General features: G+C 42.2%; 1 protein-coding gene across 1 annotated transcript in view; it reads right to left on the bottom strand.

The window, feature by feature from the left end:
- Positions 1 to 566: 566 nt before the first annotated feature.
- Positions 567 to 14,213, bottom strand: part of LOC106576554 (protein O-mannosyl-transferase TMTC2) — a 90,334-nt gene continuing 76,687 nt past the window's right edge. The window contains exons 11-12 of the mRNA XM_045700032.1: positions 9,511 to 9,574; positions 567 to 2,193 (exon numbers count right to left, since the gene is read on the bottom strand). Of these exons, the coding sequence (XP_045555988.1) occupies positions 2,011 to 2,193; positions 9,511 to 9,574 (247 nt within the window). The 3' untranslated portion in view covers positions 567 to 2,010. The remainder of the gene's footprint in view (positions 2,194 to 9,510; positions 9,575 to 14,213) is intronic.

The raw sequence follows: 14,213 nt of genomic DNA, 5'->3' as shown, positions 1-14,213 counted from the left end.
ACCCTGTTAAATATTTACACCCTGGTGTGTTCAGAGTCAGGGGCTTTATCATAATCCCCTTTTGATCTTCGTCTGATTCGTCAGTAGCTCAAGTCCTGGCAGAAATTGGGATTGTCCCCAAAAAAGTAGTCCTCATCATTAGTTTGCTTTCACATGGATTTGTATACTTTCTGTGTTCAGAGTTGCATTTGTGTGTGTGTGTTTGTCAACATATTGTCATATTTTGAAGAGCTGCATGTATACTCTCAAACTAACACACCAAAGGATGTTCTCTAAAATGGATGAGATAGGAATCATCTCCACTCAACCCTAACTCTCACCTCTCTGTCAAGAGGTCTCCATGGAAACCAAGAGTAGGCAAGAGAAGTGTAGATGGAGAGATGTATTACTAAATTATTCACAAGATTCCCCTCCCTATGAAGTCAGAAGATTTTAACAGTTTTAGACAGAATTCCAGTATCTATTGGGACCAACTCAAATGAAGACTTTGAAATGGATGTCCTTTCTATAAAATGTAGATGTGAAATGTTAAATCTCTAGACAAAATCTGATGACGCCACAATGAATTAACCCACTCAAGGTCTGAAGGTGTCTTTTTATTATGGAATACAGGGAACATAATTAACATGAATTATATAATAATGAACAAGACAAAAAGCTACAAATCCCCCATCATTTAAACACACACAACCATCTTTAAAAAACAACAACTCTTACCATCAATTAGTAAACTCTTTCACTGATTGGAGAGCCTGGCTGACAGTAGCACACCACCTGATATCCCTGAGCAGGGACACATTGCTTAAGAACCCCACTTGTTGTTTCTATAGAATTAGATCAACCTGTGTGTGTGTGTGTGTGTGTGTGTGTGTGTGTGTGTGTGTGTGTGTGTGTGTGTGTGTGTGTGTGTGTGTGTGTCTGTCTGTCTGTCTGTCTGTCTGTCTGTCTGTCTGTCTGTCTGTGTGGGCACAGTGTTGGTGTTGACACAGACAGTAAACACAAATCAATAAGTTAATAATCTTCTGATCACATGAAATGAAATAAAACTTCTTAATTATATTACAATAAAATACATAACATGCATCAGGAAGAACTTGTCTGCTGGATATCCTGATACATAAGACAATGTACACCTTTAGCACAGTCTAAAAATATCTACTGTTGGGCGTGAATAAATGTTGTGCCTTGGATATGTTGGCATCCTTGATGGAATCATTTGTAGTTTTGTCTTATTTGACTCAAAATATGGGTTTGACTGGAAATAGTTCTTGAATTTATCACTTGTCATGATAAGCGCAGGGCAACTTTATGTGCAATCAGCATTAAACCCAGATCGTACTATCCTGTATGTAACGCAAATATTCAGGCCAACTTGTTTATCGTGCACCAACAGCAAGTACAACGTTTGGCCCCCAAAGACCTCATGACATCATCAAACGGAGTAGAATTATGACTTCTGTTCCGTAGTCACATCCTAACTCAAATTAAGTGATTCGGTAAACACACAGGTCTCGGATGGAGGTTTTCAATTAAAGTAAATAAATTAAAATGGGCCCAGAGATACGAGTCATCACGTAACTCATCAGCTTTCGTCTTAGGAATGTTTTTTGTTGTCTAATGAGGACTATCCCAGTCCTTGCACTGTGACCTCAGTAAGGCTGCCTCTGAGTAGCCAAGAGTTGTCATCCTTGCCGTGTTGACTAGTGTAGCTAACCTCTCCCATCCTGATGTGACTCGACTGTCCTTCGACCCAGCTCAGGTCGTCATATCGACCCTAGAAACCCTCAGGCCTCTGGTCACTCGGTTTATACGCTTCCCTTACTACCGTTCCAATGAGACTACTGATCTCAAACAGATTGGGTTGGCCTCGGTATTCATCCCTGAGGCACACCAATCCCCTGGCCTCTATTTGCTCCATTCCTGGGGTTTCCAGCCTCTTTTTAGGTCCTTCACTCCTATTAAGGGGACCTCACTTGGGGCAATTTCTTGGTTTCCTGTGTCTTTGAGGGTTCAAGGCCCCTGCGTGGTCCTCAGACCCTGCCTCTCCATGATGTTCCACAGCTTGCGCAGGTTGGACTGGGTGATGACGTCATCAGGCTTGAGCTGCAGCGCCCGCAGGTAGTTGGTCTCCGCCTCAGGCAGCCGCCCATTCAGGTGGAGGATGGCGCCCAGATTCATCAAGGCCGCCGGATACTGGGAGAGAGGGAGACCAAGGGAATGATGGAGAGAGAAAAGGGAGAGGGACTTGATTAACATTTGCGTGTTACACTGTGGATTAAGTGACGCTCTGACAAAATGAAGTCTTTAGAAAGATATTGCTGTTGCTCAAAAGAATGTGGTTAATGGCTGGTGGGGTCACACTCTTGTTGATGTTTGTGGTTTCCGGAGGTTTCTCAAATGCCAAGTGTTTATGTCATGCCGGGTTAACATTGATAATGATGTTAGCCAAGTCCCTAAGGAGTGGGAGGCTCTCTTCTACGATGGATAGGTCTAGATGCAGTATAGACTGTTTGTCTGGATAGTAAGGTTGTCACGGTACCAGTATCACAAAATTCAATGGTATCGTGACAAGGAAACAAAACATGAAGCCAGGGGTACAACTTTCACTGGGGACGGGGGACACGTCTCCCCCATATTCTGAAATTGCCTTTTTGTCCCCCCCCCGTTTTATAATTGGAATGTGATACAAAATAAGGCAACGATGTACTTTAGGACCATGCGGATGCCTCCAAGCGGTCGGGGTACGCTTTTTGGAGTGTTTATCCGAATAAAAAATGTTGATATTATAATTATGTCCCCCCCACTTCTAAAACTTAAGTTGCACCCCTGCATGAAGCAGACTTAATTTCTTGAGGAAAATAGTTGTTGTCACCCAGAATCATGTTTCTTTTCTAAGCTATAGCACACAATGTTACATACAGTCATTTAAAAAAAAAGACCAAATAGTTTAATCTGCTTTGTTTTCCATCGTGATAACCCTACTGGATAGGTCTAGATGCAGTATAGCGATCAGGTAGTCTCAGACAGTACATGTCCTTGAATTCAACTGATGGCAAACTCTTTCAAATTCACCCTCCCATAAGACCTCTATTTAATGCAGAGTCTCATATGCAAGATGTTTTACAGGAGACCTGCCAGCTTTTTGCTATGGATTAAGAGCGAGGCTTTGTTAACTTGACTTGAAGCTGAGTTAATTAAATGGCCGTTAAATGATCCCGTTTGACCTCGCAGTAGCTGGTCCGACTTCAGAAAGAGTTTTTACCTTGACGGAGCTGTGGTGCAATGACCTTTGAGGTCATTAATAAAAAGTTTGGAGTACAGATTGTTTTGATGTCTGTGTTGGGCTGGATGCCATGTTGTGAAGAGTACAGAGCAGTATATTTCACATAAAGTAGAACTTGTTGAAGATACAGTATGAAGGAAGGGTTACATGACAGAGAGGATGTTACTGGACGCAGAGATGTCTTGCATGGTACAGTATGAAGGAAGGGTTATATGACAGAGGATGTTACTGGACGCAGAGATGTCTTGCATGGTACAGTATGAAATCTCATATTCAGATGATATTCGGCTCAATTGTACTCAGTTCCAACTTTGGTCTCTTTCCGCAGAGTTAAAAGAGGGTTACGCCAATATGCCTTGAAGCTCATCGTTCCATAAAAGTCTGTCTCTCCAGCCGTCAACTAAGCTCAGCTAATAGGAACAGAGCAGGTTACTCATTTTGTCTTGAGCTACAGTTCTCACCAGGAACTTATACGCTAGTCGGTGTGTTTGTGTGTGTGCGCATGTGTGTGCATGAGTGTGCATGTGTGTATGCGCACGTGTGTGTAGGTGTGTGTATGCACACGTACCTGTGTGTGAGTGTTTGTGTATTAGTGAAAGTGAACACATGTACATTGTGTATGTTTTTAAGGGTGCTATTTAATTAAATGGCCCTTTGATGTGGCCAAGTGAAACCACCTAGTCGTAACTGAGTATGGAGGGAAGGGATCTCTAGCCTGGGCTCCGGAGCCCTACAGTATGCCACCGCAAACACACCCAGATCCCAGTCTCACCTCTGGCTCTCCAGCACCCTCCAGACCGGACATTTTCACACGCCTGTGAACCCGACCATGGGGTCAGGGTTGAAGGAGTTGAGATGCAACTAAAGTTTTTTTCCCCCAGATAGGAGTTTACCCGCCTCTTTAGGTGGTTACCTTTTACTGTGAGTTTTCTATTTGTACAAAGTTTGACTCTCTCTTGAGCATACTTGAACAACTCCAGAGACCAATAAGGCATCTGTACTGTAGCACTAACTAGTCTTTGCCCTATTCCTTTCCAGACAGGGCTTCATAAAGAACCCAGACACAACATCAAGGCCACTTGGAACCAAAACTGTCCACTGAAACCAGTAGAAACCAAACTCTGCTTTGGCTGTTAACTTCCTACTCCAGGTCAGGAGACACCATGGCTCTCTATAGGCTGAGCAAACAGAGGCTGGTGGAGATAGATTAACGTCCTCTAGCATTGTAAACAGCGCCCTGGGTGAGACACAGGAGACACCCCAGACAGTCTACATCATTACAGGGTCATCTGTTTACATGTGTACACTCACTGGAGCCAGAAACCCATGCCAGCGATCGCTCCCTCTTAAAGCTGAGACGGTGAATAAAGTGGTGGGGCTGGTCAGGTCCAAACACAGCCAAACAAAACCTTTACCCAAGGATGACAGTAGCTGTTGACCTTGGTTATTTTGGCAAGTCTCAGTGATATCATTCTTTACATTTGCATTTGAGAAATTTAGCAAACGCTCTTATCCAGAGTGACTAACAGTAGTGAGTTCATACATTTTTTTGTACTGGTCCCCCGTGGGAATTGAACCCACAACCCTGGCATGCAAACAACATGCTCTACCAACGGAGCCACACGGGACATAGCATTGCCTCAAAATGGATATCCACAGTATAATTTTCAATCTAAATTCCATTCAATTTGGAATTTGATTTGCACTATGGAGAAAGCTAACTGAATTGAAATGAAAGTGTCCTGAACTCAACAGTGTTGCATCGCATAGTAATTCAGTAAACTCAATATCAACTGCCTAACCAGAAATTGTAACCACTGTATACGGTCAACAATGATTTAATTGTGGCACCCTCAGAGTCAAACTGACCTCTGTTTAACCCAGCAAAAGCTGCCCACCATTTCCCCAACATACAGTATGGTCTTTCTCAGCAGGTGGTGGTTGAGCTGCCTATTACCACACTGTTATGGACATGAGCTCCACGATTCAACTCCGATATGTTTTCCATAGGCCCACTCGCTACTCGCTCTACACAGAGGAAATGTACGGAACTGATGATTGGAACAGAGACTTAAGTTAACAGATTCAAATCTAAAGCTGATAATATATATGGGCATTGTCACATTAATCACACTCTATTTGAAACTACAATGTATGTACTGCGTTTAGGGATAGTAACTTTGCAGTTGTGAATAGTTTAAGGAACAGAGAAAACGTAACACAAATGCAGTCAAACCTAACGGTCCATTAGGAATTAGGACATGTGGTAATTCTGTCCGTCATCCTCTGTTGCACTCTGAAGTTTTTCGTTTTTTCTGGAAGGCACACTCCTTTGACAAATTGTCTTTCCCAGCACGTCTGGCCACAGATGTTGAATTTTTCATGACCCGAAACCCTTTTGGATTAAGTTGATATTTGAGGACTTGACATTTGCTAAGCAGACACGCACAGCGAAATGTCAAAGACAAGAGGCTCTTTACTTCCGACAAATGACTGAGTGTAAGCCCTTGACTTGTTGGAGAGTGTAGATTAGAGGACCTTGGCCTTTCTGTGAATTACACAGAATAATAAATACAACTGTCTGACTGGGAACTGTTGTGAAGGACACCGAGACACGGACATACCGACTAACTTCTGTTACAGACTAACTGTTGTGAAGGACACCGAGACACGGACATACCGACTAACTTCTGTTACAGACTAACTATTGTGAAGGACACCGAGACACGGACATACCGACTAACTTCTGTTACAGACTAACTGTTGTGAAAGACACCGAGACATGGACATACCGACTAACTTCTGTTACAGACTAACTGTTGTGAAGGACACCGAGACATGGACATACCGACTAACTTCTGTTACAGACTAACTGATTGTGAAGGACACCGAGACACGGACATACCGACTAACTTCTGTTACAGACTAACTGTTGTGAAGGACACCGAGACACGGACATACCGACTAACTTCTGTTACAGACTAACTGATTGTGAAGGACACCGAGACACGGACATACCGACTAACTTCTGTTACAGACTAACTGTTGTGAATGACACCGAGACACGGACATACCGACTAACTTCTGTTACAGACTAACTGTTGTGAAGGACACCGAGACATGGACATACCGACTAACTTCTGTTACAGACTAACTGTTTTGAAGGACACCGAGACATGGACATACCGACTAACTTCTGTTACAGACTAACTGTTGTGAAGGACACCGAGACATGGATATACCGACTAACTTCTGTTACAGACTAACTGATTGTGAAGGACACCGAGACACGGACATACCGACTAACTTCTGTTACAGACTAACTGATTGTGAAGGACACCGAGACACGGACATACCGACTAACTTCTGTTACAGACTAACTGTTGTGAAGGACACCGAGACACGGACATACCGACTAACTTCTGTTACAGACAAACTGATTGTGAAGGACACCGAGACACGGACATACCGACTAACTTCTGTTACAGACTAACTGTTGTGAAGGACACCGAGACATGGACATACCGACTAACTTCTGTTACAGACTAACTGATTGTGAAGGACACCGAGACATGGACATACCGACTAACTTCTGTTACAGACTAACTGATTGTGAAGGACACCGAGACAAGGACATACTGACTAACTTCTGTTACAGACTAACTGTTTTGAAGGACACCGAGACATGGACATACCGACTAACTTCTGTTACAGACTAACTGTTGTGAAGGACACCGAGACATGGATATACCGACTAACTTCTGTTACAGACTAACTGATTGTGAAGGACACCGAGACACGGACATACCGACTAACTTCTGTTACAGACAAACTGATTGTGAAGGACACCGAGACACGGACATACCGACTAACTTCTGTTACAGACTAACTGATTGTGAAGGACACCGAGACACGGACATACCGACTAACTTCTGTTACAGACAAACTGATTGTGAAGGACACCGAGACACAGACATACCGACTAACTTCTGTTACAGACTAACTGATTGTGAAGGACACCGAGACACGGACATACCGACTAACTTCTGTTACAGACTAACTGTTGTGAAGGACACCGAGACATGGACATACCGACTAACTTCTGTTACAGACAAACTGATTGTGAAGGACACCGAGACACGGACATACCGACTAACTTCTGTTACAGACTAACTGTTGTGAAGGACACCGAGACATGGACATACCGACTAACTTCTGTTACAGACTAACTGATTGTGAAGGACACCGAGACATGGACATACCGACTAACTTCTGTTACAGACTAACTGATTGTGAAGGACACTGAGACACGGACATACCGACTAACTTCTGTTACAGACTAACTGATTGTGAAGGACACCGAGACATGGACATACCGACTAACTTCTGTTACAGACTAACTGATTGTGAAGGACACACAGACATACTGACATACAGACAAGATGATTTTATAGGAAACAATTGAAAGAGTGTGTGCCAAGGACAGCTGTTGCACTTACCATTTCTACAAAGACTTACTGTCTGAGGATATCAACTTAAATCCCCTATGAAAACCCCCTCCAAAATGGCTGGTAAACGAATAACACAGCCTACCCAGTCCCTCCATTGACTTCCAATTGGTTATTCACCGTAACTATTCCCCAGGTCGCTGCTGTAAATGAGAATGTGTTCTCAGTCAACTTAACTGGTAAAATAAGGGTTAAATAAAACAATGACAAAAGATGAGACTCCAAACAGCCTCCAGCTAACTCTCCAGACTCCAAACAACCTCCAGCTAACTCTCCAGACTCCAAACAGCCTCCAGCTAACTCTCTAGACTCCAAACAGCCTCCAGCTAACTCTCCAGACTCCAAACAGCCTCCAGCTAACTCTCCAGACTCCAAACAGCCTCCAGCTAACTCTCCAGACTCCAAACAACCTCCAGCTAACTCTCCAGACTCCAAACAGCCTCCAGCTAACTCTCCAGACTCCAAACAGCCTCCAGCTAACTCTCCAGACTCCAAACAACCTCCAGCTAACTCTCCAGACTCCAAACAACCTCCAGTTAACTCTCCAGACTCCAAACAGCCTCCAGCTAACTCTCCAGACTCCAAACAACCTCCAGCTAACTCTCCAGACTCCAAACAACCTCCAGCTAACTCTCCAGACTCCAAACAACCTCCAGCTAACTCTCCAGACTCCAAACAACCTCCAGCTAACTCTCCAGACTTCAAACAACCTCCAGCTAACTCTCCAGACTCCAAACAACCTCCAGCTAACTCTCCAGACTCCAAACAACCTCCAGCTAACTCTCCAGACTCCAAACAACCTCCAGCTAACTCTCCAGACTCCAAACAACCTCCAGCTAACTCTCCAGACTCCAAACAACCTCCAGCTAACTCTCCAGACTCCAAACAACCTCCAGCTAACTCTCCAGACTCCAAACAACCTCCAGCTAACTCTCCAGACTCCAAACAACCTCCAGCTAACTCTCCAGACTCCAAACAACCTCCAGCTAACTCTCCAGACTCCAAACAACCTCCAGCTAACTCTCCAGACTCCAAACAACCTCCAGCTAACTCTCCAGACTCCAAACAACCTCCAGCTAACTCTCCAGACTCCAAACAACCTCCAGCTAACTCTCCAGACTCCAAACAGCCTCCAGCTAACTCTCCAGACTCCAAACAACCTCCAGCTAACTCTCCAGACTTCAAACAACCTCCAGCTAACTCTCCAGACTCCAAACAACCTCCAGCTAACTCTCCAGACTTCAAACAGCCTCCAAGCTAACTCTCCAGACTTCAAACAACCTCCAGCTAACTCTCCAGACTTCAAACAGCCTCCAAGCTAACTCTCGTGACTCAAAATGGTGCATAAGTCAGTGAGCATGGCAAATGACCAGGGGAGACCTCATCCACTCCTGTCTAAAACACACGTCCTTATGACTCTATATTACCCTCTCTCTCATAGCACTCCACCACGCGTCCACTCCCTTTGAAGGGACTGATTGATGCGCTGCAGAGAGAGAGAGAGAGAGAGAGAGAGAGAGATCTACCTTCATCTCTAACCATAGAATCACAGAGACCCAGATCCTGCTCTCTGGTTCTAACAGACAATGGGAGGCATTGATGGAGCAGCCATGGCGGACTAGGGCTGATTGTGTGTAATGGTGGAGTGTGTGTATGTGTGTGTGTGCGCACATGTCCATCAGTTTGAGTAAGAAAGGCTCATTGGGCCATGGTACTCACGTCTGGTCTGAGGTATGCCGCGCGCTCATAATGCCGCTCTGCTGCCTTGTTTAGACTGGCCTGTCTGGAGAGGGAGATAGTGAAATACAGAGATGAGGGAGGGAGAGAGGCAGGGCAAGAGGAGGAAGGGCAATAGAGGTCGTTATTACACATGGCTTACACAGAGTCTGACAGTATTATCATGACATGGTGGCAGAAGGAGTTCTGTATTGGATAGAGAAACATTCTTTCATTATAACTGAATATTGCCCATAAAGTATTGAGATCCTGATGGCACTTTGATGCTGAAAAATACTCCCTCAAATGACTCCGAAACACTATGCTGCATATATTTCTGATACTAACTGCACTTAATATGTTAACGCTAATTAGCTAAAGGCAGACGTCTTTCTAGACATATTCATAAGGTGGATGACTCAGGGAAATATGTCTCTATTGACTTTGCATAAAGGAAAGTCTGCCTTGGGAATACTAGCTAGTAGTGCTTCATCATTCCATTCATATCAAGTTCATGCCTGACTCTTCAGATCCATTCAACGTCTTTCATTTACTCCTTGCTCTTGTCAACTTTTCGAAGGCGCTGGTGTTTCCCACTGCATCTGAGAGAATCTACACAATCTACAATGTTGGGAGAATCTGGAGCTTGGCTTTGAAAAATTCTTCAAAGAGAAGGAAACGCTGAAACTGCGCAACAGGAAAGGACTTTGACTTTGATTTTCACGGCTCCAAACCTGGTGCTACCCTATTGGTCTCTGTCAAAAAGAGCCATAGGGTGCACAAGGATATGGCAAACCACTACTACGGTCTGGATGAAGACAAATGGTCACTGAGTTTTGGAACAACAAAGTACGTTTTCCCAGTCTAATGCTTGATGTTGACAATCATTTGGTAGCATCTGTCATGATGTTGGCCTGATGGGGGAGGTTTATGACCCCCACGAATACCTTTCCCCTTTTTCCTCTCTCTACCGATGTGACTATTGAAAATCCCTTATTAACATAGAGAGTCTGGTGACATCAAAAGGTGGGAAGCGGAACCATATTTGGGTAATCCAACCAGTTGAAAATATGCGTTGGTACTTAATGAATATGATGTCAGATCAGTTGGCGTCTGAGACATGATTACTGATGATAGGATGACATAAACTGTATCTTGGAAAGTCTACACATTCTAGTTATCAGATTCACATGGAATTGTTGTGCAATTTAAATGTTTAAATATGAAACTATTTGTTAAAAGATGAAATGTAATTTTAGCTCCTAAATGAGAGAATTGGTTTTCATGAGTGAACTATGCTCAACTCAGTGGCCCCGCCCATGTGAACAGACACTGGGTGTAAACTATGAAATACGGCCCTCTCTCCCAATCCTATATAAACCCCTTTACGAAAATGTAACTTCCTGTTCCAAGAACGTGAGGACTTACCATCCCCACGTTGAAAGGACAAAGACCACCTACAGAACTAAGCCAACCTCAGCAAGAACCTAACGAAATTAGCATCGAATTTCAATGTGAAGGTGACGACCTACACGCCGGAAGGATGAATTTTGACTATACCAGCCAGAATATAGCATGGCAACTTGGTATGAACTTTGAACTCTTATTCACTAAAGAAGTGATACCTCCTAGCCGTTGTGTTTGCGCAGCAACTGTAGACGTGGGCTAGGAGAGGACGGACAGAGTATGTGTTCTACCACACGACGACGGTACTACCAAGTATCCATTCTACCACCAGACATTCTTCAAAGGACAACCCGGCCTCCCATCTACGACCAACCGATCGAAACGCAGCTCAGAGTAAATATTTATTGCATTTTCCTTTTCCAAATGGGCGGTTATTTAGATTGCATAAGATACTGTATTTACGATAGAGTAGCTGCCTACGGCCCGATAGAAACATAGCTTCTCCCTTTGTTCCTCAGTCTTCCTGCTCTTTCATTCAAAACCCAACCCCCATTTTTTGTGTAACCAGCCGTCATATCTGTTCTGTCCACTAGGGACGTTTTCCTTTATGACATAATTTGTAATCAATGTATGATACATTCTGTGTATATGTAATTCTGTGTGATTATTTAGGTATTTAGTAAATAAATAATTTAACCAAATTTTGTATTAGTGATTCAACTTGTTAGCCAGGGTTCGTGAAGATAACCAAGAATTTATAACTTTCAGATGAGACTAAATAAGGTGACGATTGAATATTGACTGCTATTGATGTAAAAGATTACTAGGTCTTTAACAGTCTATTCGGAAGATAACAGCCCTATAAACATTATTTTGTGGTGCCCCGACTTTGTAGTTAATTATTTACCTGATTAGCTTAATCAGGTAATATTAATTACAGATAAATTATTTTATAGAATAGCATGTCATATCACTTAATCCAGCATAGCCAAAGACACGACACATCCAAAGTGTCAAATAGTTATTTATTTGCCGTACAGAACAGAGAGTAAGAGGTGCATTTTGACCAGCATTAATACACCCAAAGACAGGTCTGCATCAGAATGTCTCAGCACAGCCATAAGAGTGTCGTATTACAGGATTAGTTGAGTGAATATGTCATGGTGTTTTTTCCTCGATGCAGTAGGCTTATATCTAAGAGGGCCAGAATATGATGATTTGTCTCTCCGTTTTCACTCTCCGTATCCAAGCAGCGCTACCCTTGCTGAGCAGTCGACTTATAACTGTCAAATCCTCCGCAGCACTACACTTTGGATGAAGGATGCTGTAGCTTCAATTACTTTTCCAGATATGTAGAGCAAAAAGGAATTAAGAGACGTCGTTTCCAATACTTCCTCGAGTTGCAGTGAGTCGAGAGGATTTGCAGTCCCCTATTTCAAACGTATAAAACGTATGTGCTGTCTGTGCTCACACTTGCCAAGCCGAATGGGAAATTCTCCCGAGGTATGCCTGGGTTTCTTTACAAGCCCTGGATTGAAACGTCACTAGCATGAATCAATACGACAACTGCTGTTTCCATGTGTTGTATATGTACTATAAAACCAGTTGAACCATACACAAACGACTTAAAATGGACCGTTTCCATGTGTTGTATATATACTATAAAACCAGTTGAACCATACACAAACGACTTAAAATGGACCGTTTCCATGTGTTGTATATATACTATAAAACCAGTTGAACCATACACAAATGACTTAAAATGGACCGTTTCCATGTGTTGTATATATACTATAAAACCAGTTGAACCATACACAAACGACTTAAAATGGACCGTTTCCATGTGTTGTATATTAACTATAAAACCAGTTGAACCATACACAAACGACTTAAAATGGACCGTTTCCATGTGTTGTATATGTACTATAAAACCAGTTGAACCATACACAAACGACTTAAAATGGACCGTTTCCATGTGTTGTATATATACTATAAAACCAGTTGAACCATACACAAACGACTTAAAATGGACCGTTTCCATGTGTTGTATATATACTATAAAACCAGTTGAACCATACACAAACGACTTAAAATGGACCGTTTCCATGTGTTGTATATATACTATAAAACCAGTTGAACCATACACAAACGACTTAAAATGGACCGTTTCCATGTGTTGTATATATACTATAAAACCAGTTGAACCATACACAAACGACTTAAAATGGACCGTTTCCATGTGTTGTATATATAATATAAAACCAGTTGAACCATACACAAACGACTTAAAATGGACCGTTTCCATGTGTTGTATATATACTATAAAACCAGTTGAACCATACACAAACGACTTAAAATGGACCATTTCCATGTGTTGTGTATATACTATAAAACCAGTTGAACCATACACAAACGACTTAAAATGGACCGTTTCCATGTGTTGTATATATACTATAAAACCAGTTGAACCATACACAAACGACTTAAAATGGACCGTTTCCATGTGTTGTGTATATACTATAAAACCAGTTGAACCATACACAAATGACTTAAAATGGACCGTTTCCATGTGTTGTATATGTACTATAAAACCAGTTGAACCATACACAAACGACTTAAAATGGACCGTTTCCATGTGTTGTATATATACTATAAAACCAGTTGAACCATACACAAACGACTTAAAATGGACCATTTCCATGTGTTGTATATATACTATAAAACCAGTTGAACCATACACAAACGACTTAAAATGGACCGTTTCCATGTGTTGTATATATAATATAAAACCAGTTGAACCATACACAAACGACTTAAAATGGACCGTTTCCATGTGTTGTATATATAATATAAAACCAGTTGAACCATACACAAACGACTTAAAATGGACCGTTTCCATGTGTTGTATATGTACTATAAAACCAGTTGAACCATACACAAACGACTTAAAATGGACCGTTTCCATGTGTTGTATATATACTATAAAACCAGTTGAACCATACACAAACGACTTAAAATGGACCGTTTCCATGTGTTGTATATATACTATAAAACCAGTTGAACCATACACAAACGACTTAAAATGGACCGTTTCCATGTGTTGTATATATACTATAAAACCAGTTGAACCATACACAAACGACTTAAAATGGACCGTTTCCATGTGTTGTATATATACTATAAAACCAGTTGAACCATACACAAACGACTTAAAATGGACCGTTTCCATGTGTTGTATATTAACTATAAAACCAGTTGAACCATACACAAACAACTTAAAATGGACCGTTTCCATGTGT

This window comes from Salmo salar, chromosome ssa17 (assembly GCF_905237065.1).
Source record: "Salmo salar chromosome ssa17, Ssal_v3.1, whole genome shotgun sequence".
Taxonomy (NCBI): Eukaryota; Metazoa; Chordata; class Actinopteri; order Salmoniformes; family Salmonidae; genus Salmo; species Salmo salar.
This window is presented reverse-complemented; position numbering and strand designations above follow the sequence as displayed.